Source organism: Mobula birostris, chromosome 9 (assembly GCF_030028105.1).
Source record: "Mobula birostris isolate sMobBir1 chromosome 9, sMobBir1.hap1, whole genome shotgun sequence".
NCBI lineage: Eukaryota > Metazoa > Chordata > Chondrichthyes > Myliobatiformes > Myliobatidae > Mobula > Mobula birostris.
Window position 1 is genome coordinate 20,563,133 of NC_092378.1, and position 25,842 is coordinate 20,588,974.

Below are 25,842 nucleotides of genomic sequence, written 5' to 3' on the forward strand. Positions count from 1 at the left end.
GAAGTGAGAAATTTATTCATTAAAAGTTAATGGCCTGGAACTGACTGTCAGTAAGGATAGTGAAAACAGAATTATTTAGGGCTTACAGAGGGAACTGGATATTTACCTGAGAGGAAATAATTTACAGGGACAAGGAATGGATCAACAGGATTGATGCCATTGTCACAGGAGAATAATTTCCCATATTGGGTCCACACCAATGCCCTGAATTGGATAAGATCACTTCATCCAGCAGCCATTGCCTGCTGAAGCCTAGTTACAGAGACAATGCCTCTGGAATGAACATAAAAATAACATACTAGTTAATTCAGGCTGTCAGGAAAAGTCCAGCATATGGCTGTGGTTTTGTGAGTGGTAGATAAACACACAGCAAATCAGCAAGACATTGTCTGGTAGACTTTCAAGTCTACACACAACCTGAAAGGAGGTGAGCCTCATTTTAAAAGGCACTCCTGTAGCCTGTTTCCTGTCTGCTAAGGCAATGACTTCCTGACCCAATAGGCCCATCTGTACACTAATGCAGCAACTGCTTTCCTGTGATTCGAGACTTTCCGTTTAAAATCAAAGCTGCACGTTTTGCAGATGGCCGTTGGTACATTCCTAACAAGCCCAGTGGTGTATTGTCAGGTTGGGCAGAAGCTGTTGCATTGTTCTGTATGTTTTTGCTGTGCCTTTTTTACGTGTGGAAAACTGGTGTGTTTCCGTGAAATTTAAATTGCTTTCATAGGTAGCCTGACCTGGATGCACCCAGGTTTTATTATGATACACAGGTGCTGCTCCCATACTGGGGCGCAATCAAGCCGTGAGGGCCAGTGGTGGAAGTAGTGCCAGCCCTGTGGGATTAGCATTATAGAACCATACAACATGGAAGCAGACCGAGTCCATGCTAGCCATCTACCAGAACTTTACACTAATCCTATATTTATTCTCCCCACGTTGCCATCAACTCCCAGAAGATTCTATGTTAGGGGTAAATTACAGTGGCCGGTTAACCTACCGATCTAGCTGCCTTTGGGGTGTGGGAGGGAACTACTGACCTGGAAGAAACCCATAAGGTCACGGGGAAATCGACCTCCACATAGACAGCAGCGGAGGTCAGGACTGAGAACAGGTCATAGGGTTATACAGCACCGAAGTAGGCCCTTTGCTCGACTGAGTCTTTGATGATTATTAGATTAAATTAATCAAAATAAGTATTCCACACCCAACTGATGATTATCAGTTCCCATTTCCCCTAATCCTATTCTCTTCCCATGTTATTTTGCACTCTTACATCAATTTGCCCTAGATTCCACCATTCACCTTCATACTTGGGGCAATTAGCAGTGGCCATTTAGTCTACAAACCATTCCTTGGGATGTGGGAGAATATCAGAACTTAAGAGTCATAGAAAAGTACAGCAGAGAAACGGGCCCTTTGGTCCATCTAGAGAACACTTGAGAGAAACCCATAGGGTCACAAGGAGAACATTCAAACTTCACACAGATATTACCTGAGATCAGGATTTAATATGGGTTGCTAAACTCATACCAGTGCCTTTGAGATGTTCCCACAACCAATAACCTCACTTTAAGGACTCCTTATCTCGTTATCTCATGTTCTTGTTATTTATTGCTATTTATTTATATTTGCATTTGCACAGTTCGTTGTTTTCTGCACTCTGGTTGGTCTTTCATTTATCCTGTTATAGTTACTATTCTATAGATTTGCTGAGTATGCCCGCAAGAAAATGAATCTCAAGTTTGTATATGGTGACATATTGGTACTTTGATAATAAAATTTACTTTGTGCTTTGAGGATATGATACCTACATGAGATTCTGCAGCTTCTGGTCCCAATGAATGGTCTCATCACAAAACGTCGACTCTTTATTCCTCTCCATAGATGCTGCCTGGACCTGCAGACTCCCTCCAGCCTTTTGTGCTGAAGATATGAGGTCACCATCTGGTAGCTGTGTTAGATTCTCTGAGAGTCTCTAGAAATTCAGGGTTCACTTCCCAGTTCAGTAGGGCACAGAAATCAATTTAGGGGGGCATTAAAAGTAGATGTGAATTTTAAAGCCCTCATTTGATACAGTTTAGTTTATTGTTAATGAGGAAAGTGATTCTTTGATGGAACTCCTACAATCAAGTATTGAAAATCAGCTGGCTGAAGTGAAGTGGGACACAATTTGGATGGATAGGTTATGTTATTGACAAAGGGAATTTGATGGGAATGTATAGTAATGCTTTGCATGTAAGTGTGGAATACTTATTTTGATTAATTTAAACTAATAATTAATTTAAAGCACATTAATCAGGAGTTTTGGCTGCACAATTATTTTGGACTTTATTCTGTGATGCAAAGTGTTTTCTGTTCATTGTGGTGGCTGATGTTTTTTAAAAACCATCCCAGATTAATTTTAGTAAGCACGCTATTGAAAACATCTCCAAAAACAAGCAAATTGCTATTGGCAAACAGGAAATTTCCATTACAAGCTATTTACTTTTGCAAATATTTCACTGCTTTATATTGGGCCTGAAGATTGTTTGATATTTGCTTTAATATTAACAATTGGCCCTTAATATAACGCACAAGCTGAAGGAAGTTGTAAATTTTGTCAGCTCCATAAATGGCACTTGCCTCCCCAGCATCCAAGATATCTTCAAGGAACAATGCCTCAAGAAGGCGGCATCCATCACTAAGGACCCCCATCACCTAGGTCATGCCCCCTTCTCTTTGCTACCATCTGGGAGAAGGTTCAGAAGCCTGGAGGCACACACTCATCAATTCAGGAACAGCTTCTTCCTCTCTGCCATCTGATTTCTGAATGGACATTGAACCCATGAACACTACCCCACTACTTTTTTTTCCCTCTTTTTGCATTACTTACTTAACTTTTTAAATATATACTTCTTAGTGTAATTCAGTTTTTATCATGCATTGCAATGTACTGCTACACATAACAACAAATTTCACGACAAATGTCAGTAACATTAAACCAGATCGTGATTCTGGTTCTTGCTAATAACTTAGAGGGAAATACAGCATCACATGAGAGGCATCGATAGGGTAGACAGTCAGAATCATTTTCCTGAGGTAGAAATGTCAAATACCCAAGGATATGCCTTTAAAGTGGGGGGTTGGGGGGAGATTAAATTAGACATTCAGGGCAAAGTGATTTTTTTTTTTACCTAGAACGGTAGGTGACTGGAGCAGGCTACCAGGAGATCTGGTGGAAATAGTGACACTGGATTTAATTATCAGTTGGTCAGTTGTTTAAATTATTCAAGTATCTCTGACAAAGGGCATTTCTTAGCACATTCTTAAAAAACACATCATATATATTTTTAACTAATAGAAAATATTCCTTTATTTATTGAGTTGCAATGCAGAACGGGACCTTCCGGTCCTTTGAGCTGTACCATCCAACAACCCCCGAGTTAACCATAACCTGATCAAGGGACAATTTACAGTGACCAATTAACCAACCAACCAGTAGGGTCGTGGGACCAAACCGGAGCACCCGGAGGAAACCCACGCGGTCACGAGGAGAACATACAGAACTCCTTAAAGGCAGCGGTGGGAATTGAACCCGGGTTGGTGTTACTGTAAAGCATTGTGCTAACCACTACACTACCGTGCTGCCCTATTGCACAGCTATTTAAAATTTATGGCTGAGAGGATGAGGACCTGGTGAACAGAGCATTGGGGAAACTATTATTTAAGGACAATGTAATTTTTTGACCCGAATAATTGTGCTATAGAAAATGTAAGTGCTCTTATTGCAGGTTTGAGGTACTATATATGTAAAATGCTATATACGGCAAAAAGCATTGAGCTAATGTTAGTATGCAGACTCCAACCATTAACCCCAAATGTTATGTTCAAATGATCTCTTCATGGTTACGAATTAAGTTTCCCTTCAGCGAATCTCAGCGTAGTATATGGTGACATATGGCCTGTACTTTCATAATAAATTTACTTTGAGATTCGAAACTTGTTCCCTTTATACTAGAAGAAGCTTCATTATTAAGGAGAAGATTACATTTCAGGATGTAACTCAAACTCAATGGCAACTTGTATAAACATTTGATTCTTTATTTTTTCAAATTGTTTCAGCTCTTACATGCTAACATATCTTGATTGCTTGAACGACTTCTGCAACAGCAAGCTTTTAATAACACGGAAGAAATTGACCATGGGTTCTAATAATTTGCAATACAATTCAAAGTGGTAGTAAAAAATAAAAGCTAAATTTTATATACTTTATGGTTAATAAGTGATATGAATGCACCTGTATAAAATAGCTTTTGCAAAAAATCTAAAAATCTGTTTCATTTCTTTTATTTAGCTGGTGACTTTAATCTATATTTTAACTATATACACAACCCTTAAAAAGAATTTTCCATCAGTAATTCTTTAAAACAGCAGTTGAAACAACTCCTTTAACCTTCAGTTAGACATGTATAAAGTGACAATAGAAATTGGTATGAAAGAGTATCAAGGCTCTCAGTGTGTTTTAAAGTTTAGAAAAGGTGGAGGATGCAGCACAGAAGTAGATTCCACAGGTGCCTCTGCCCATGACAATGCTTCAGTAACATGTTATGGTTCTGGCTGTTGACCTTTGCTGCAATTGTCTAAGCAGGAAAATTCTGGATATTACCTCCTCTGGGTTGCATATTGTATAAAGCTGATTGATATGTTGCAATGTACAATATGGAAAATCCGAGTTACATTCAGCAATTTAACATGGCTATCTTACAGTGCAGCAAGTATTTTCATTTGCACAAAGCACACAGCAACACTGCTTTGCCATTGTCTTCCTGATGTTTTGGTGCATGTTAGAGAGTTTAATACCAGACATGCACAAGGTTCACAAAGTGTTTAAATGCTTACCAAAGAAAATGAACATTGCATAGTTTAGACAGTGGTGGAGGGAAGGAGTCAATCCTCTTGGCATCAAGACATAACATACTTCACACACGGTACTTTAGTTTCCCACTATAATGAACAATTTAACCAACACTTAGATGGGGTCAGTCATTTCTTCTCCAGACTGACATTCTAAATGTGTAAATTATATTTAAATTTTAATGTTTCTATAAATCCTGATAATTGCAGGAGAGATTAAACAGAGAAATACAAATTATTTGTTGCATAGCATTTTTAAAAAATGGTATGATTATAATTTCACTGCAAAATAGTTCATATTTTTACTTTAAATATTAAGATCCTATGCTCAGTGTTTAATCCTTTATCCTTACCGTCCTAGTAAGTACAGTACTGTGAGTCAGTCTCTGGTTTCATGGGAAGCAGCACAATGAAATAGCAGGAGGGCTAATTGCTAAAGAAAGGCAATGACTCATTTTGTTTACAAAACCTGTCATATGGTGTTTAACAGTAAAGGAATGTAGTTGTTAAGCTTAGATCAGTGTTAAAATGCAGTACCATAAAAGGGTAACAGAACATGCCAGGGATAAGTAATGAAAAGAGCATGCAACCTTTTTTTCCTATATCAGTGCTATTGGAAAAGGCACCAACATGTTTCTGTGATAAAGAAACGGAGCTTCCATTTGGTAGGAAGCGATGTGATCAATTGACCAATCACTTCTTTCAACGTTTTCCTGTTTACACTTCCTTCTGCATTGATACCCGGATATTGCCGAACATTTTCCCCAGGGCTTCGTAGAAAGGGTCGCAGAAGGTGTGAATGCAGATCGAGTACACTCTGCTGATGCACTGGATCTCAATCATGTAGCTCTTAATGCAGGGCACCACTGCCCAGATGTGGATGAACGATAAGATGGCAAAGTAAATTCCCCATACAATTGCCAACGGGATGCCAAAGAGCCCCGAGAGAAGCCGGTAACACCAGTATTTGGTCACTGTGAAGACGGTAAAGCTGGCCTTCCAAATTCCATCGAAGCTGTGAGTTCCCTCAGGTTCGGCAATCACTTCTTCAAAATCCACCTATGGCAGGGGAAATACAAAACCATTATGATTAACTTTAGAAATAAACTCTATTTGCTTTAAAAATCAAAATGTTTTGGGTAGGCTTGATGCTGAACAACTTTATCTGCCGTCTCTATGAAATCTCAATATGCTGCACTCACCAACCCATCAGGTCTCATTTTCCTAATGCAGGCAGAAGAGCAAGCCAATGTTACTCAGCACACTCAGTAGCAATAACCACACTCTCCCCCCGTTGTCTTGTTCTTCCCCATTGCATTGTATCCTGGCTTCCTCTAGTCACCTGTCTTCTGTTGAAAGTTTTAAAGTTTCTTTACCCTTTAATATCCAATGCCTTTGCTCTGCAATTCCAAACTGCTATATCTGTGCTTATTTGCAAAACGGCCTATCTCCTTTGGTTTTGCTTTTAGCCCTGGGCTTCATTCCATCAAAAATGAGTTGTGGATTCATTGCATTGAACATCTCTGCAACAACAGGCAAAGAAGTTATCTTATCCTCATGACACCCTCTCCTAGCCAAAACAGGGTAAAGTAACTGGTTCAGTAATTGTAAATTACTAAAAATATGGAAACTGTGGAAGTAGTTATTCAAGCTTGACATAAATGCTGACATTATCCAAAGTGCAATGTCAGTTCTGCTGTCAAATTCACCAGATATATTCTACCAGCATTGATTATTGTATTGAGGGTGGATGTGAAACACCATACAAGTGTTGTTATTTCTATATTTAAAAAATAATGCTTGGCAGCTGTGCATTTTAGAGATCGGTAATGAAATACTGTACAACATTTCCAACTGACAAAACACCACATGAACCATATCCATTATTTTCCAGTAAGCAGTCAAAAGTGAGAACGATTTCAGGATGGTACTATATATAAAATAGCAGACTATTCAAGGCATCTGCAAATAAGATACGGTATCTATTAATTTTGCACAGGGGTGGCAGAAACATCCAGGCAGTATTTTTTTTCAAGATAATGCCTGTACCCTTTTTTTGAGAACTTATAACACTGCTGCATTTTATTGTTGCAAGGTAACTCTGTGACATGCTAATAAGTTAACACACAACCATAACAAGGAGCCTTGAGGCAGAAAGATTTACGTACCTATGCATTCATTAAACTAATTGATATTCAGATACTGATCTGTACAATGCAAAAATAAAGTCCTATATTGGAGGAAAATGATGGACTGTCTATGTCAATACTTACCCTTTTTGCACATCTCCACTAATGCTATTGATCTACTCTGGATCCATATCCTTCTGTGCCTTGCCTACTTAAGCACCTGTTTAAATGTCTCTTAATCAGACCCCATCAAGATGACAAGATGACACAAACAAGGCTAACAAGGGAGGTTGAAACCAACATAAAGTCAAAGAGAGGGCATATAACAGAGCAAATTGTATCTGACCCCATCACCTCCTCTGGCAAAATGTTCCAGTTAGCAACTACTCCGTCAACAGCAGCCTCCTCAAATCTATTAAAATGTTAGAATGTTACAGTCATCAAGGGGGATTTCAAAATGCAGGTATATTGGGAAAATCAGGTTGGTGCGAGATTCCAAGGGGATGCCTACGAGATGGCTTTTTGGAGCAGCTCGTGGTTGAACCCACTATGGGATCAGCTATTCTTGATTGGGTGTTGTGCAATGAACCAGAATTGATTAGAGAGCTTAAGATAAAAGAACCCTTAGGGGAAGTGATCAAAAGGTGACTGAATTCACCCTGAAATTTGAGAAGGAGAAGCTAAAATCAGATGTATCAGTATTACAGAGGAGCAAAGGAAAATACAGAGGCATGAAGATGAGTTAGCCAGAATTGATTGAAGGAGAACACAGGCAGGGATGATGGCAGAGCAGCAATGGCTGGAACTTCTGGAAGCAATTTGGAAGGCACAGGATATATACATTTCAAAGAGGAAGAAATACTCTAAAGGCAAGATGACACAACCAAGGCTAACAAGGGAAGTCAAAACCAACATAAAAGTCAAAGAGAGGGCATATAATAGAGCAAAAATTAGTGAGAAGTTAGAGGATTGGAAAGCTTTTAAATACTGTACCAACAGAAGTAACTAAGAAGTCATTAAGAAAGTAAAAGTGGAATATGAAAGTAAGCTATCCATTAATATTAAAGAAGATAACAAAAATTTCCTTAAATATGTAAAGTGTAAAAGATAGTGGATATTGGACTGCTGGAAAACGATACTGGAGAAGTAGTAAGGGGGACAAGGAAATGGTGGACGAACTGAATAAGTATCTTGAATCATTCTTCACTGTGGAAGTTACTAGCAGTATAGTGGAAGTTCCAGGTGTCAAGGGCCATGAAGTGTGTCAAGTTACCATTACTAAAGAGAAGGTTCTTGGGAAACTGAATGGTCTGAAGATAAGACAAGTCACCTGGAGTAGATGGTTCTGGAATGGTTCCAGAAGACTGGAAAATTGCAAATGTCACTCCACACTTCAAGAAGGGAGAGAGGCAGAAGAAAGGAAATTATAGGACAGTTAGTCTGACCTTAATGGTTGGGAAGATGTTGGAGTCAATTGTTAAGGGTGTGGTTTCTGGGTACTTGGAGGCATATGATAAAATAGGCCATAGTCAGCATGGTTTCCAGAAGGGGAAATCTTACCTGACAAATCAGTTGGAATTCTTTGAAGAAATAGCAAGCAGAATAGACAAAGGAGATTTGATTGATGTTGTGCACTTGGATTTTCAGAAAGCCTTTGACAAGATGCCACACATGATGCTGCTTAACAAGCTACAAGTCCATGGTATTACAGGAAAGATTCAAACATGGATAAAGCAGTGGCTGATTGGCAGGAAGCAAAGAGTGGAAATAAAGGGAGCCTTTTCTGGCTGGCTGCTAGTGACTTATATGTTCCACAGGGGTCTGTGTTGGGACTGATTCTTTTTATGTTATATGTCAATGATTTGGATGATGGAATTGCTGGCTTTGTTGCAAAGTTTGCAGATGATACAAAGATAGGCGGAGAGGCAAGTAGTTCTGAGGAACTAGAGAGGCTACAGAAGGACTTAGACAGATTAAAAGAATGGACAAAGAAGCGGCAGATGGAATACAATGTCAGGAAGTGTATGTCAGGAAGAAATAAAGGATTGACTATTTTCTAAATGGAAATAAAATACAAAAATCTGAGGCACAAAGGGTTTTGGAAGTCCTTGTGCAAGATTCCATAAAGGGTAATTTGCAAGTTGAGTCTGTGGTGAGGAAGGCAAACGCAATGTTAGCATTCATTCATTTCAAGAGGACTAGAATATAAAAGCAAGGATGTAATGTTGAGACTTTATAAAGCACTAATGAGATCTTATTTGGACAATTGTGAGCAGTTTTGGGCCCCTTATTTTAGCAGAGTTCTGTTGAAACTGGAGAGAGTTTAAAGGAGGTTCATAAAAGTGATTGCAGGATTAAACGGGTTTTCATATGAAGAGCGTTTGGTGGCTCTGGGCCTGAATCCAGTGGAATTCAGAAGAATGAGGGGTGACCTAATTAAAACCTATTGAACGGTGAAAGGCCTTGATAGAGTGGATGTAGAAAGGACGTATTCTATGGTGGGAGAATCTATGGTCAGAGGACACAGCCTCAGAATAGAGAGGTGTCCTTTTAGAATGGGGATGAGGAGAAATTTACTTAACCAGAGAGCAGTGAATCTGTGAAATTCATTGCCACAGGCAGCTGTGGAGGCCAAGTCTTTATGAATATTTAAGGCAGAGGTTGATAGATTCTTGATTAGTCAGGGCACGAAGGGATACGTGGGGGCTGGGGATGGGGGAGGAATGCAGGAGACTGGGGCTGAAAGTAAAAATGGATCAGCCATGCTGAAATGATGGAGCAGACTCGATGGGCCAAATGGCCTAATTCTGCTTCTAGATCTTATGGTCTTATAAATCTCCTTCTTCTCTTCAATTTATGCCTTCTTGTTTCTGATATCCTATCATAGGAAAAAGATTCTGACTATCTGCCCTATCTATGCCTCCTTTGTCAAGTCACTCAGCCTCCTTTGCTCCATGGTAAACAAAATCCAGCCTATTCAATGTCTCCCCCAAACCAGTCCTCCAGTCCAGGCGACATCATGGTGAATATCCTTGCAATCTCCAACACTATCACACTAATAGCATATCTATTATTGCACTACAGAGAAAGTACAGTGCTGGTAGACAAATAATGTGCAAGAGTTACAATGGTTAGGAGATCAAGAGTTCATCGTTTTGAACATGAGCGGTCAATTCAAGAGTCTGATAACAGTGGGACAGAAACTCTCCTTGAGCTTGGTGATACGTGTTTTCAAGTTTCTGTGCCTTGATCTGTGAAGGCAAACATGCACCTTCTTCACCATCCTATCTTTCTCGTTGCTACTTTCAGAGAATATTGAACCTGAAGCCTTACGCCCCCCCACCCCATTTACCAGCATTCATCAATGCCCAGCCTGCATACGTCCCACCACTACTTGACTTCTCAAAATTCATCACTACACACTGGTCGTGATTAATTTCCTTTTTCCCAGGGTGGTGACGGCTAATACCAGAAGACATCCTGTTTTTAGATGAGTGGAGGAAAGTTTAGTGGATATATGAAAGGTAGGTTTTCTTCTGCACAGAGAGTGAAGGGTGCTTGGAACACACTGCCAGGGTTGATGATAAAGACTGATAGAATAGGGACATTTAAAAGGCACATGAATGCTAAAAAGATGGAGGGTTACAGGAAGGGCTAGATTGATTTATAATGGTTAGCATAACATCGTAGGCCAAAGGTTCCTTACTGTGCTGTACCACTATACAGTATATTCTATGTTCCTTTTACAAACACATTGAAAAACTTACCATCTGATCTACATCCTGCTATACACAACTTCAAAGTCATCCACTAACGTGAGTCATGTCATCTATATTCACATCCTATTTGTTATTATACTGTTCATCACAGACGAAATACCCAGGTCTGCAGATGTGCCAATCCCTGCAGCATACAACTGGTCATAGACTTCCAATCTGAAAAACACCCTTCCATCTCTATCCTCTGCCTCCCATTACCAAAGCAATTTTGGATGCAACCAATCAACTCACTTGGACCCCATGTGCCTTAACATTTTGGTCCGGCCTAGCTCAAGGGATGTTTCACACGCCAAACATGAATGATAGTTGACAACTTGAAAACTACCTTGATTGGACTTTTGTCCAAAATTTTCGCAGATGCTGTATAAACACTCTTTTGCACTGTGTGCCTTGTATGTAACAGTCAAAAATGCACAGTTTTACTCTACTTTATCTCAAGAATAGAATCAGCTTTATACTATTACACAACATTGTGCTCTGTTATGAGCAGCACTATCCAGTCTGATGCTAACCACCTGCGCACTAATTTCTAACTCAGGGCACTTGGGCCAATTTGGGCAATTTATCCACATGCAACAACAAATTACGGTTATCTTGGCACTGTACCTTTATAATCTTCTACTCACATCTTGTGACAAAGTTCAAAATCATGAGTTAAATTACCAGTATGAAATTTTCATATGCAACTTCTTAAGCTTTGAGCAGAAACTTAAATTTTGCTTTAATGAAGTTAGTCATTGCTGTTTCTAATTTTGTGGCAACCAATGTCATGTAATGCTAGGCTGAGAATGTATGATGATAGCGTTAGAGTGGAAAGCAATATGGTGACATGGGAGAGACTTGGCTACACATACGACCTCATCTCCCAAAGATGTCCCAGTGATGCTGCAGGCAGGTGGGAGAATTCAAAAGATGGTGCTGGAGGATACTCAGGCCTTGAACTTGCCCAACTGACCTGAGATTGTTATTCCCTGTGAGATGAGAGTGGGAGCTGTAGAAATGATGAGCAACTAAACCAAAGCACTAAGGTTCAGGGAGCCATTGAAGCTGGGTAGAGATTTACAGAAATGTACCTGTAAATGAAGACGGTATAGTCAGGGGAATACACACAGTTCTCTGTCACAAGGATCAATATTCCCAAAGGTTGTGTTGTCTGCCTGGTATCTGGGTTTGGGGCATCGCATTTGACCTGCAGAGTAATTTGGAATTGGTGGTTGGGAGGATGGGGTGACAATTCAGTTGTATTGGTCCAGCAATGTAGGAAGAACAAGGAATAAGGCCCTGTTGAGGGAATTTGAGCAGCTCAGAACAAAATTAAAATATAAAACCAAAAGGTAAGAATCTCTGGATTGTTACTTGAGCCATATATAATTTGGCACAGGACTAATAAGATCAGAGAGTTAAATGCATGACTCGAAGCTTGGAGTGGGAGAAGTGAGTCTGAATTCATGGGACCAAAGCACTAGTATTGGGGAAGGAGGGAGCTGTTCCAATGGGACAAGCTCCACCTGAACCGTGCTGAAACCAGGGTTCTGGAGAATCGCATTACCAGGGCTGTGGATAAGGCTTTAAACTAAATAGTGGAGAGGGGGGAGGGAATGGGGTTGTGTTCAAGAGCTTGAAATAGAATGGATAAAGTGAAAGGGAAGGAGAGTGCTGGAGAGGTCACTAAAGCCTCTGAAATAAAGGTAACACAAAAAAGCTTAGAAAAGGATGAGAATTTAACTTCAGGCAACATGGAGGCAAAATTGAAAATAAGAGAGGTGAAAACAGGACTGAAGGTGCTGTATTTGAGAAAAGATCACAGATGGGAGCTTTACATCCAACAATATACATTGTGTTGAAAGGACAGACAGGTAGGCAGAGGGGTGGAGTGGCTTTGTTGATTAAAAATAAAACCAAATCCATAGAAAGAAGTAAGATATAATCAGAAGAATAATCCTTGTCATAAAGTTCAGAAACTTCAAGGGTAAAAAGAGCATTATGGGAGTTATATACAAGCCTCCAAGCAGTAGTCAGGATGTGGGATACAAATTATAATAGGGGATAAAAAAGGCATGTAAAAAGGGCAGTTACAATTTCAATATGCAAGTAGATTGGGAAAATAATTTTGGTGCTGGAAACCAAGTGACGGAATTTGTCAAACACCTAGAAGATGGCCTGTTAGAACAGCTTGTGGTTGAGCCCACTGGGGAAAAGGCAATTCTAGATTGGGTGTTGTGTAATGAATCAGATTTGATTAGGGAGCTTAAGGTAAAGGAACCCTTAGGAGGTAGTAATCATAATATAATAGGATTCACCCTGCAGGTTGAGAAGGAGAAGCTAAAATTGGATGTATCAGTATTACAGCAGAGTAAAAGTAACTAGAAGCAAGAGAGAGGAGATGCCAAAGTTGAATGGAAGGGGACTCTAGCAGAGATGATGGTAAAACAACAATGGCTGGAGTTTCTGCGAGTAATTTGGAAGACACAGGATTGGTTCACCCCAGTGAAGAAGCATTCTAAAGGGAGTATAAGGCAACCATGGCTGACAAGGAAAGCATGAAAGAAAAAGAGAGGACAAAGAATATAGCAAAAATTAAAAGAAATCTAGAGGATTGGGAAGCTTCTACAAACCAACAGATGGCAACACAAAAAAAGCAATAAGGAAATATAAAGGTAAGCTAGACAATAATATAAAAGAGGATACCTAAAGGTATTTACCTCTTCCTAGAGATGCTGCCTGGCCTGCTGCGTTCACCAGCAACTTTGATGTGTGTTTCCTAAAGGTATTTTCTATTATAAAAGAGTAAAGGAGAGGCAAGAATTGATATTGGACCACTGGAAATAATGCTGGAGGGTTAGTAACAGGGAATAAACAAAAGATGTATGAACTGAATACGTATCTTACATCAGTCTTCACTGTGGAAGACATCATCAACATGAAATTCGAGAGAGTCGGGGGGCAGTAATAAGTGTAGTCGCTATTACTAAGGGTAAGGTGTGTAGGAGCTGAAAGGTCTAAAGGTAGGTAAATAAATCACCTGGACCAGGTGGACTACACCCCATGGTTCATAAAGAGGTAGCTGAGGAAATTGTGGAGACATTAGTAGTCATTGTTCAGGAATCCTGGGATAATGGAATGGTTCCAGAGGACTGGAAAATTGTGAATGTCACTCTACTCTTTAAGTAGAGAGGGAGGCAAAATGCAATGGAATTATAGGCCTGTTAGCCCAACTTCAGTGAGGTCAGAACAGACTGGATAGGCTGAATGGCTTAACTTTGCTCTATGTTTTATGGTGTTATGGGCCTATATAAATGTTCACATTATCTTACGTTCTGAGGTCAATTGTTACTGATACATTCTACAAGATTATTACAGTGAGGGCAGATATGAAAACACTAAAACGTAATCATTTCCTTCTCTTTAATACTAATAAATGAATCTCAGCATTTTATTGATGTTATTAAAGATTTGTACTATTCACAAATTATAACAAAGCAATATTCACCATCCATTATTTTCCAGTACTAGTTAATAGTGAAAATATTTTCTATATATAGTAGCTTGTAAAAATTTCCAAGGTTTAGCCAAAGTAGACAGCAAAAATCTTTCCATCAACAGTGAAACCCTAAGAAACATAAAATGTATAAAAATGGAAACACGAGTTGGTTATTTGTGCTTCTATCCTGCTCCATTACTTAAAATGGTCATGGCCAATTCCTACCTCATTGTTTCACTCTCTTTCCATAACCCATGATGTCTTCTTTCTTTCTATTTCGTTCTGATGTATATTCAGTGATCTGGCCTCCACAGCTTTCTGTGGTAGAAAATTCCACCAGTTCACCAACTTCTGGAAAAAGAAGTTTCTCTTCATCTCAGTCCAAATAGATTCAGATCATTATAGAGTCAGAATTTTGTACTTTTCAGTGAGATGGGTTCTCTTTCTTCTGAACTCCAACGAGTCCTGGCTCAGTCAACCCAAAATTACTACAATGTGGGGACTCAAGAATATTTTTAGTTTGATAATTTTTCAGATGCTACTAAAATAAAATCATGGACTAAAAGAAATCCACTTCCTGCCACATCTATTTATGGACAGGACATGAGAATTAGCTCCCAAATGGCATTTGATACACACCTACACTTATGGAGATTTGTGTTAGCTCCACTTTGGTGACGATATTAAGCCGAAAGGCAGATTGTAATGTCAATCAGAATACAAACCTGATGTTGCTCGGCATGCAATGGATGTGCTGCCACTTCAAACATTCTTAGCAGCTGAATGCACTTTACAGCTGAAGAACCACCCAACAAAATATTTAAAGGAATCACTAACTATTGTCAAGAGTAGTTTCCAATTTGATTCTTAGTTGGCTGTGTCGATGAACCTAAGTGCTTACTGATTATAAAGTTCTTTAGTTTATTAAAGCCTTCAGAATGCCAGGAAGTTTAAAAAAAAAAGCTTGGATTTGGCTTTATTGCTTTGACCCAGACATGGATGTAGTAGTAGGCATTCCCCCAGGATAGCTCTGACAGCTCTGCAGCAGTTCTACAACAAGGTAGTCACCTGTGCACCTGGTAGTGCACAAGGTAGTCACTTGGCTGTGCTCCTTGTAAGGTGAGACAGAACAGATTGGAAGTCAGATTGAGTGGATCCTATCTCTTGCTCTGTCCTTACACAAGTATGCAATGTATCCTGTTCCTCACCTTTACACCGGACATTATGTTTCATTTAGTCTTGACAGAGGGAAGCAGACAGAGATTAACGGGCTTGTTGAGGATTATACCGTTCCCTCTGGTGGCTGAGTGCCATGGTGTACAGGCACATTATTGCTCATTAATGAACACGAGCCAACTCCACTCAATTGGTAATGAATTTCATTCCTCTTAAATCCTACAGGAGTGTTTCCTACATGTTGTGCCATACTGGCCATTGCCTGGTATTCATAAACCCGCTCTGAAACAGTCCAGCATGCCACCTGCATTTAAGTCACCATGATATGTAAAAGGCTATTTACTGGGAGGCAAGGGCTGTCCAGTGACAATATTACTCACAATCTATGCACATGCATACAGTGAAAACCATAACGATAATTAAGCTGTGATGAAGCAGGCCATTGGTTTGCCAAATCAATTAATGCACTGAAACAAAGTCGGAAGCACTGAAAGCGCCCTTTAGTACTTGGCAGAGTGGATGCCATCCAATAGACCTCCTTACCACACAATCTCAACAATAATCTGGAGCATTGTCTTTGCCACCAGCCACGTAGTGAACAGCGGCAGACGGGAGGAGGAAGCTGGAACCTTTGCTTCTAGCTGTCTTTCTGACTGCTATCTCTTATCCACATGCTGCATTTAGCAGAGCGGCTATATTTCATTTGGCATTTAAGGAGATTTGATGTGTCACCAAAGACTCTAGTGTTTCTACATATGTACTGTGGAGAGCATTCTAAACGAATGCATCATCGTCTGGTATGACGGGGCCACTGCACGGGATCGGGAAAAGCTGCAGATGGTTGTCAACTTAGCCACTTCCATTATGGTCACTAGCCTCCCCCACACTGAGGATATCCTCAAATGAGATGCCTCAAGAGAGTGGCATCCTTCGTTAAGGAACTTGACCATGCAGGACATGTCCCCTTCTCATTACTAGCATCGGCGAGGACATACAGGAGCCTGAAGACATACACTTGATGTTTTAGGTACAACTTCTTCCCCACTGCCGTCTATATAGTATTGTTTGTTTTTATTATGTATGGCAATGTACTGCTGCCACGAACGACAAATTTCATGACATATGTCTGTGCTTTTAAACCTGATTCTGATTCTGCACAGCGTTAAGTAACTGCACCAGAACATACACACACACACACACACACACACACACACACAATTCCAGTTAATTGGGACACACCAGGACCAGTACATTGTGGTCGAAGTTTCATAAAAATAGTTAAATAGGTATTAAAAAATAAACTGCCATTTAACTGAGTAAGAAATGATGTATTTAAATGAAATACACAACAAATTAGAACACTACCAAAAAAACTATTGTACTATAAAACTGTGTATTAGTTACCAATACTTATCTGGAAATTATTCATTGTTGATACCTTCAAATTCTTTGTAGTTCCTAACTTGATGAAGTAATGATATCATTTCATTTCCACCCACAACTGTTTCTGGCATCCTCAAGTGTGAATGCTTGAAACCACAGTGAGCAAAACGGTTCTGAATTGTCTTCCTGTTTGTTATTCATCAACTATCAGTGACACAAGTCTTTGCTTTCTGAACACAAACACACAAGTAACGTTATTTAAAAACAGTTTGCTCTAATGACCACATGAAGTGCATGCGATTGACACTAGCTAGAAAATATTTGACAGGTCTCCTGCCCCAATTATGCAGCATAATGTCCCAAATAAATGAAGGGAATTCTGACTACTTTCTGGATTTGTATTTGTTCTTTAAGAGCTGTCATACATAAGTAGATGCCCAAATTAACTGGAATCCCCTGTATGTGTGCGTATGCATATTTATATTGCACTATACTGCTGCCACAAAATAACACATATCACCACATATTTCAATCATAGTAAACCTGATTCTGATAAACCCTTAGTGGTTAATTAACACCAACTGTGATAGTTTACTTGAACAAAAGTTTTATTAGTGAGCTTCATGCAATAGGTCTGGTTGATGTTTGAATACCAGATGGTTAAATTTATGGAGGATTTAAGCTGGGATGGTGGCCACAAGAGCACTGGACTAGCTGGATGTAGAGACATGGGCAATGTTTTCAGAACAAGGGAATAAAAGGATAAGATTATACATCTAAAAGTTTTTTTGACTAAATTTGTTTGTGTTGCTGGGAGAGAAAACATTGTAGCTTGCCAATAGTGAGCGTGTACACTTGCCTGCATTTTGACGCGATCGGGGCATCATGAGTGCCAAGCGTCTTACAACACATGTAAGGCAACAGATTTGCTATGTTTCTATTGATGGCTGGATTACCATCGATATGAGTAATGAACTTCCTTCCTGAAAACATAATGGGGGCAGTACCCATGACACATATCTATTACTATTAAAGAGATATTGTACTTGGTTCCAATTAGATTCAGCTATTTTTTTCCCTCTACTGCGATGCTACATTACTGAATGTACAGCCTGGCTCCCAGTTTCCTTGGACTCCTTGTCTTTGGACCATGAGCTCATGGTAGCATGTTCTCATTACATTAACACATTTCATGCACAGGTTCAGAATTGCAGTAGCAATGGGCCACTCTTGATCTAGACGGATTGTCTAAAAAGGAAATGCTTTTTGTGGCTGAAATGTTGGCACTGTACCCCTGCAGTAAGTTGTGACCAAGTGTCTTATAGCAGTATTATATGAGTGAGGGCATGATGAGGCATACGAATGTTAGGTTTGAACGATTGCTAGAAATTGCTTCTGTGAATTATGGGAGAACAGTAGTGTTAATAGTTAGTAATGCAGTTGAAATGACAATTGAAGGCACATTCATTGACTTTGACTGCTGGTGTGAAGTCAATGATCTTTATGCAGCAGTAGATCCCGATACCTGGAACTTCTGTTACTGACTTTCACAGCAAATAGACAAGACTTCTTGATCCCAAGCTGCAGAAGTAATTTCTTTGTCTGTGCAAATCAGCTGTATAAGTATGCTACCTGCATCAGAATAATTGACTCACACCTACATTACTAATGCTGTTCTTAGTTTTAAGAGGTAACTAATTTAAATTAGCAGACTTGACAGAAGTAATATTCAACATTTCTTCAATAGTCATCCATTTTTACTTTTAAAAATTTCCAAACTTTTCAGTTAGAAATCCTGCTAATTCTGCTAATGTTTCTTTCATTGTTTTTAGTGTTAGTCTTAAGTTCTATTTGCTAATGTAATCACCAATTAATATTTCTTCTGATTTTCCTTTAAAGATCTCTTCACGGCTCTGTATACTTGAATTGGGCCTTCTCTTTTCTGACTAAAACAGAACTGATTTTCAGCAATTCATTTTTAGACTAATGTTCATCCTTGGGATTTCCTTCCCTTAAATTTTTTGTGTATCGAGAACATTGAGATTAAAGACATGGTTTCCTTACCTTCTCTCCCCTTTTTATAGCTACTCATTCTTATTCATTTGCTTGGCATGACTCCTGTATCAAAACATCAGGTGGAAATCTCGGGCATCATATTAATGTTGCATGGAATCCCCATGTTGATATTTTATATAATTCAGTTCTACTGTAAATTGATTGGACACATGTAGACTCTCAATATCGAGCATTTCATTCAGAGAACTTGGAATGTATTTACTTTTCTCTGCACTGTATGGTTTTTGTTGGTAAGAGTTTACCCTTTGCAGCAAGAACCCAAGCACCATTGGGGTTACAAGAAATAAGCTTTCGAAAGATCAGATCTCTCCTCTTCAATATGGTTCAATGAAGCACAATTCCAACCACGTGCTCAAATGCCATGTAATTCACAGGGTGGGGGAGGAAACAATAAATCTATTCATTCTGGAGGATTATAGCTCAGATAGACTCTCTGTGCTCTCTTTTGTAATGGTTACTGCTGAATACAAAACCACCCAACTAGTGGTGGTTGAATTAAAAATAAAACCCAAGACAAACAGATCAGGAAGAGAGAGAGAGAGAGTTTTGTCTGACCACCAGTTGGCAGTAGTCCACCCAGAGATAGGTGGCAGTGCGCAAGAAAATAAAAATCCCAAGAGCCCAATTAGCATTAAATTGAACCATGTCATGAAAGAACATATGGCTTAATTGTTGCAATGTTTAGATTGCAAACAAACAAATAAAAGCAGGCTCAACTACATTTTTGAAGCTTTGTAAGAGCTATTTAGCAGTGACTTCAGAAAAAAAACAATTACCACTGTTACAATATCAATAAGTGTAGATCCAGCATGAATAAAAACACTATTATTTTTACTTCAGTGAACTATTTTACAAGATCCATATTTGCAAATAATTTTTAATATGAATTTGCATTTCTTCTTCAAAGTAACATTGATTACTTGGCTCTTCAACCACTTTCAAATGGTGACTGCTCCAATTTATGATCTTTAAAAAGCTTTTACCAACGGCTGACAACATAAAGCCGTTTCTTTCATCTATGAAAAGTAGAGGTGTTATCAGTGGGACCTATAAATGACAGCTGTGCTCGTAACTTTAAAGAGGTTGAGAAATAAAATATGCAGATGTAAAAACAGATACTGTACATTTGCATTTTAAGAACACTTTGAAAACCATTTATTCTAATCCGTAAAACTGAAGATGCATTTTATAGACTTGGTGAAATTTACTTGGTCACCACTCCAATGCACAGAGAAACTATTATGCAATATGCAGAGAGAAAATATTATGCAATATGCAGTGGTGTATTATCAATGCAGATTGTCCTGTGATGGTTAATTTCAAAGTTTTGTGAATATTTAATTACTAAACCACTATCCTCTGAGCTAAGGTGGCATATTTTTCCTTTGCAGGAATGGGATGGTGGAAACTTCAAGTTTGAGGCAGCAGAGAAAAAGGACCATTACTTCTCTCTTAGTAATGTGCAATAAAGCAAAGTTACTATCAGCTCTATGATATTGATGTTGTCTTGCACCTGTTCACATTTGAATTACACTTTATGAAGTTTGTGCTGTCCCTTTAAGGCAATAATTGATATTTAGTTATTCAAGTGTGGATATGACTGATTGGCGAGGTTGCTGTCCCCAAATTCAATACTTATGAATTTCACAGCGTCAATTACAGCTGAATGTATTATCTTTTTTTAAATATTGGTTTAAAGGGAATCATACACAATACCACAAACAAGAGAAAATCTGCAGATGCTGGAAATCCGAGCAACACCCACAAAACACTGGAGGAACTCAGCAGGCCAGGCAGCGTCTATGGAAAAGAGTAAACAGTCGACGGTTCGGGCAGAGACCCTGACGAAAGGTCTCCGCGTGAAACATTGACCGTACTCCTTTATAATAAACGATCAAATACTTTCTTATTTATGTCAATCAGATATGTGGGCAATGTCATAATGGCAAATAAAAAGGATTCAAGCTTTCAGTGTTTATAGGTTGGTCTGAAACAGTTTGCCATGTTTAAAATGACGCATAGTTTTCTGCAGACAAAGTTAGCTCCCCCTATACCACATGACCTTGCTATTTGTGTTAGTTTCCTTGGATAAAAGGCATGTGAATCAGAAAAAAATTCAGGACAGATTCTGTTATAGTTGATTCTTATGTATACTGTGATATTAACCTCCTGTATGTTAGAATTTGCACTAATAAGGGTGGTAGGTGTACTAGAGTGGACTGGGTAGTTGAAGCCTCTGGACACAGTATTTGGTAGAATGGACTAACAGAGTGGCTCTGACACCAATTAGATAGTGGAGTGGATCAGGCAGTGTGGATTTGTTAGTCAAAGTAGTATTGAATTGGTGCCAGAAGGGAAACATTGTGGTGTGGGTTTGCTGTTAGTTGCAGCACGCATAGGTTGGGGGAAAGGGATGGGCAGAATGGCTGTACTGCTAGCTGGAAGGAGGATGAGGTTGGGTACAGCGTCCCCACAGCTGGTATTGGCCAAGGGCAGAAAAGTGTGGAGAGAACATGGGGCAGGTGCGATATTCAGGGCTTTCGCGAGGCTAGCTGAATTGAGCTCAGTCTTGGGTAGAATGGATGGGGTTGGTTGTGGTATTTTCAGAAGGGTGGCCTCAGGTTGGGCTGGAGTTTCTGGGGATGTGCCGAGTGGGGCGGGGAATTGGTGGATTCGGCCCTGGTATTTTGAGAAGGATGCGCTGAAGTAGGACATTTTGCGTAAACTGGGTTTTGACAAGTGGAATGGGTTGGGCCTGGGTGGGCTGATTTTGGTAGCCTGCAATAAGGACTGGGTGCAGTCCGGCTGGAGTTCAGGGACATATTCCGGGTGGGGTGAACTGGGGGGGGGGGTCCTTGGAGGAGGACTGGGGGCGAACGGGTTATTTTAGGCAAGATTGAGCGAGCAGCTGGCCAGTGCAGTGGTTCTAGGCTGAAAGGGCGTTTCAAGTACGGCGGAGTAGGGGTGAGGTTACGAGCTAACTATTTGGCATTGAAACCTTGGGCCAGGGTGTGTGGGATTTAAGGTACAGTGACACCAAGATAACTACCCTGGACAGTGGGAGCAGGGTACTGTATCTGGTGTGCCTAGGTAGCTCAGCGGGGTGAGATGCACAGTGGAGTATCGCGGGATGTGTGTGTGTGTGTGTGTGTGTGTGTGTGTGTGGGGGGGGGGGGGGGAGAGGGTGAGGAGATTGCAACGCATTTCCAATAGTTGAGGCTGGCTGCCAGCATTAAAGCCACAGAGGGTTGGTGGTATTTGAGTGCGAGGGGGTGATCATCCCGTCTCCCCAACAGTGGCTCACCGCACGGACCTTTCAGAACAGCGCGGCGGGCGCGAGGTTTCATGAGACAACTGCAGACAAGCGCTGGCTCCTGTCGCTCTGGGATCAACGGGTGTTCACGGATGAACTGCCACTCATGTTTATTTCTACTTCACCGCCTGTGACTCTTCGATAAGTATTATCTGGTGACAACAATTCCCTAAATTTCCCCTCATCAGAGCCGCGGAACCGGCAGTGAAAGCAACATACTCTATGCAATTACCTTGTTTACCATAACATTGAGGGCAGTTTGCACTTCCACTGAAAGTGGTCGCCCCGCTGCCTACTTGCATTATGTTCTGCCCTTGCAAAAGTCCCAACTTAACTAAAACCGGCCAGTTCCTCACCTTCACCACATCGTCGTTCAGGTGCTTTGGGTCTCTGTTCACTAAGTCGATCTCTTTGGTGTGATAATCATGCACGTACTCCTCTTTCATCTTCTCATCTTCCATTTTGTTATTAGGTTTGTAAATATTCCCGTGGTCTCGGATTGGCGACGGATATAAAAGTCCCTGAGAAAGGTGACAAGAATTACTTTACGAAAAGCTCGAATCGTTCCTATATAACGCGCCGAAAGTGCCCGCCGTCAGATGCCTAAGAAGAACTTTTGGATGCCTGAGCGCATTTAAAGGAGAAAGTCACAGCGCACCACACCCCTGTAAAACGCGACTGGCGGTACCGGCGTCACTGCAGACCAGGCACCAGGGGGCAGCACCTATCATCGAGTGATTCCAGCAAACACTTGAACATCTGCCGGGAAATCTCCCACCAGATTCCTCTGTGATTCCAGCAAACATGGGGCAACCTCCCAGCAGAATCCTCTGTAAGCACTGCGAACATCTGCTGGGAAATAACCCACGAAAAGTCAGAAGAAAGCTGCCCCAGTCTGGTGGGAAATTCGCTGCTGGCTCCTGTTGTGCTCGATCGGGTACCTCCCATCACCCTGCCCGCCGTGCGGAGAAACCTCCATTCCAGGGGCTCATTGCTATCTCGACGTTACTGGTCTGCCGGGAAATATTCCAACAGACTCATTGCTCCGTTCAACAGATGCTTTGAACATCTGCCCCCGGACTTTCAAACACACCGAATGCCCCTTTCCTCCCAATAGTTCCAGTTTCAAACAAATAATATCTGCAAATAGGGTAGGCTTAATAAACAAGATATGTTTGGGTTTCAGTTGTTAAAACGAACGGAAATAGTTCCAAGTGTTTGGATATTTTCACCAGTGAACGAACCCTCGGCAGATTCCTGCATCCTTAGAAAGATGATACGTGAATAGTTTCTAATTAAAATGCACATCTGATTAAATACATGCATTTTCAGGTGATAAGTTAACAGTCTCACAGTTTCTGGAGGACGCTAGCTAGAGGATTTCAATTGTGAGTTACATATAACTGAGTAATTCCGCATTCTGTCCCGCTATCTACATATGACCGGCCCCTATTGAACACCACTGATTACGCGCATAAATTGCCAAATGCACAACCACCTTTTGACAGTTCTCAATTGGTTCCCGCAAACCGGCCATCGCTTATTACTCTTGCAGTGGCAAGTTAAATTTGTTAGCTCCAAAACTTCTCGTCAGTCTTACCTCAAATTCTCCAATTTTTTCGCCTGACATAGTCCTCCAGGCAGCTGGGTGTTTCGGAAAGGCTGTGGGGTTAAAGGAGTGTGTGAGAGGAAGATGATCTTCGCAGCGATCGCCGGGTTTGGTGGCAGGGTGCCAGTTGCCCTGGGCTGTGTTTGGAGTTTTGAATCTTAATGCACACGACGTGAAGTTTCCAGTTACAACGGGAAATACACATTCATTCTCAATGAATCATAGAAACGATCAGGGCTGCGGATACGGGCCAATGGGCGAATCTGCTGCCAAGGGTGTGAGGGGAAGGTATAACCCATGTTATAAAGTGAGACGTGTGCGAGAAGCAGGAGCCGATGAACGAGCAGCAAGGAGCAGAGTCTGTGCGAGGCACAGCATGAACTAGTGTAGATAGGATAGAGAGACAACCCCGGGAAAGTAGCGTCCGATACTGAGCAGAAAGATAAATGGGCAGGGAACGGTCACCAGAACAGTGACATATACATTTCGTATCAAGGAGAAGGACACACTTGTAGTTAGGTCGCATTATTAGGGGGAGATAGTGCGAGGTGAATGAAAACTCATCTTGGTCAGCATGGGCGAGTTGGGCCGAAGGGCCTGATTCCCTCCCGTATCACTTCAGGAATCTCGAGGCGTATGGATTATATTAATGACATGACACCGTCAATCAAATAAATCTTCACTTGAATCTATTTTAGCCCTTGGTTTTGCACCGATGTGGGAAGTTGAGTTTATTGTCATGTGCACAAACACGGCGAGGTACGGGCTCAATATAAATACATTAACTTGCAGCGGCGTCACAAGCGCACAGGCACAGACAACGCACAAAATATAGTTTATAAATAAGTTGTACATGACATTGCAAAGAGAGAAAAAAGCCGTACAGAAACACGACTCAAGCAAAACAGAAAGACATAGAGACAAGTCTAACGTGCAGTAACAAGTGGCATGTCGTATTCCACTGCTGAGGCAGGGTTTGAGCCGTGCAGGTCCGTTGTAGCAAAGTAACACAATGGACAAGGGATGCCCGGATCAGCTGCGATGCCCTGATCCGGAATATCAGTAATATACTGTTCCATTCATACAATCAAACGTCTCCCACAGGTATACAGAAGATACACTACGCCCATTGATTCGCAGGACTTTCTTCGCGACTGCAGGCGAGGTGGTTTAATCTTCGCCAGCCGCTCCGCAGCCTTTGTCACAGTGGACACGTGCACTCCCAGTAGCTCTGCGCCTTGACAGCTTTATCTGCGAATCTACCCTGTGTCGCCCACCTAACCGAGTCCGGGGCTTAACTCCTCAACTGCCTCCGTGCTGTCCGCTTCAAGCCCGGGCGAGCTTCTTCATTCCCTGCAGCTAAATAGTGGGGAAAACATTTTCTTTCTCCATCCGGGACCAGCCCACTCCCCGTTTTAAACTCACGCAGCCGGATTGTGTTGATTTTTCCTGGCAGTTCGGATGGGAATAAAGGGCGCTGCCGCTCAGCCATCAATGTAGAGCGGAGCCCCTGACTTCATCGGAGGTACAGCGAGCGGCGTAAACTCGGGATTTACTGGGGGACTGGGAAGCCGCCTGGAGTCTGGCTAGGATTCTTCAATCCTCTCATCGGTACCACTCTAAACCTAAACTGCGCTGGATCCAAGGCATACTCATTTCATTGGCGACATTAGGGCAAATATATAGGAGGCTAAAGGGAAGGCAGAACGCCTCCATTTTTAAAGTAACAGTGCTTTACTTTTTCGGTGTTTGTAAGCCTCCATGTGTATTTTTACTTCTTAAAAAAAACACTTTTTTCATCCTCCCTCCACCCCCCAGCCGAGCGTTTCCAGTTGTGAAACGGTTTCGGGGACGTGAACTTGGTTTGCCTCCTTACTGCACCATTCTGATTTGGTCTCCTGGACCCCAGGGTGCAGGGGCAGGTGGTTAACTCCTCGATAACCTGCTCAGGCAGGTGAGCTCAGATCATGGGGTGGGCGGGGCTGGGGACACTTGGTCCTGAG

At 41.0% G+C, this 25,842-nt stretch overlaps 1 protein-coding gene across 1 annotated transcript; it reads right to left on the bottom strand.

Moving 5' to 3' along the window:
• Positions 1-4,059: 4,059 nt before the first annotated feature.
• On the bottom strand, positions 4,060-24,047 carry cav1 (caveolin 1). Its single transcript, XM_072267600.1, has 3 exons — positions 23,831-24,047; positions 22,587-22,751; positions 4,060-5,952 (listed from the first exon to the last, which is right to left on the bottom strand). Exons 1-3 carry the CDS (start codon positions 23,858-23,860, stop codon positions 5,611-5,613), a joined length of 537 nt encoding a protein of 178 aa, XP_072123701.1. The 5' UTR covers positions 23,861-24,047; the 3' UTR covers positions 4,060-5,610.
• Between the last annotated feature and the right edge of the window lie 1,795 nt (positions 24,048-25,842).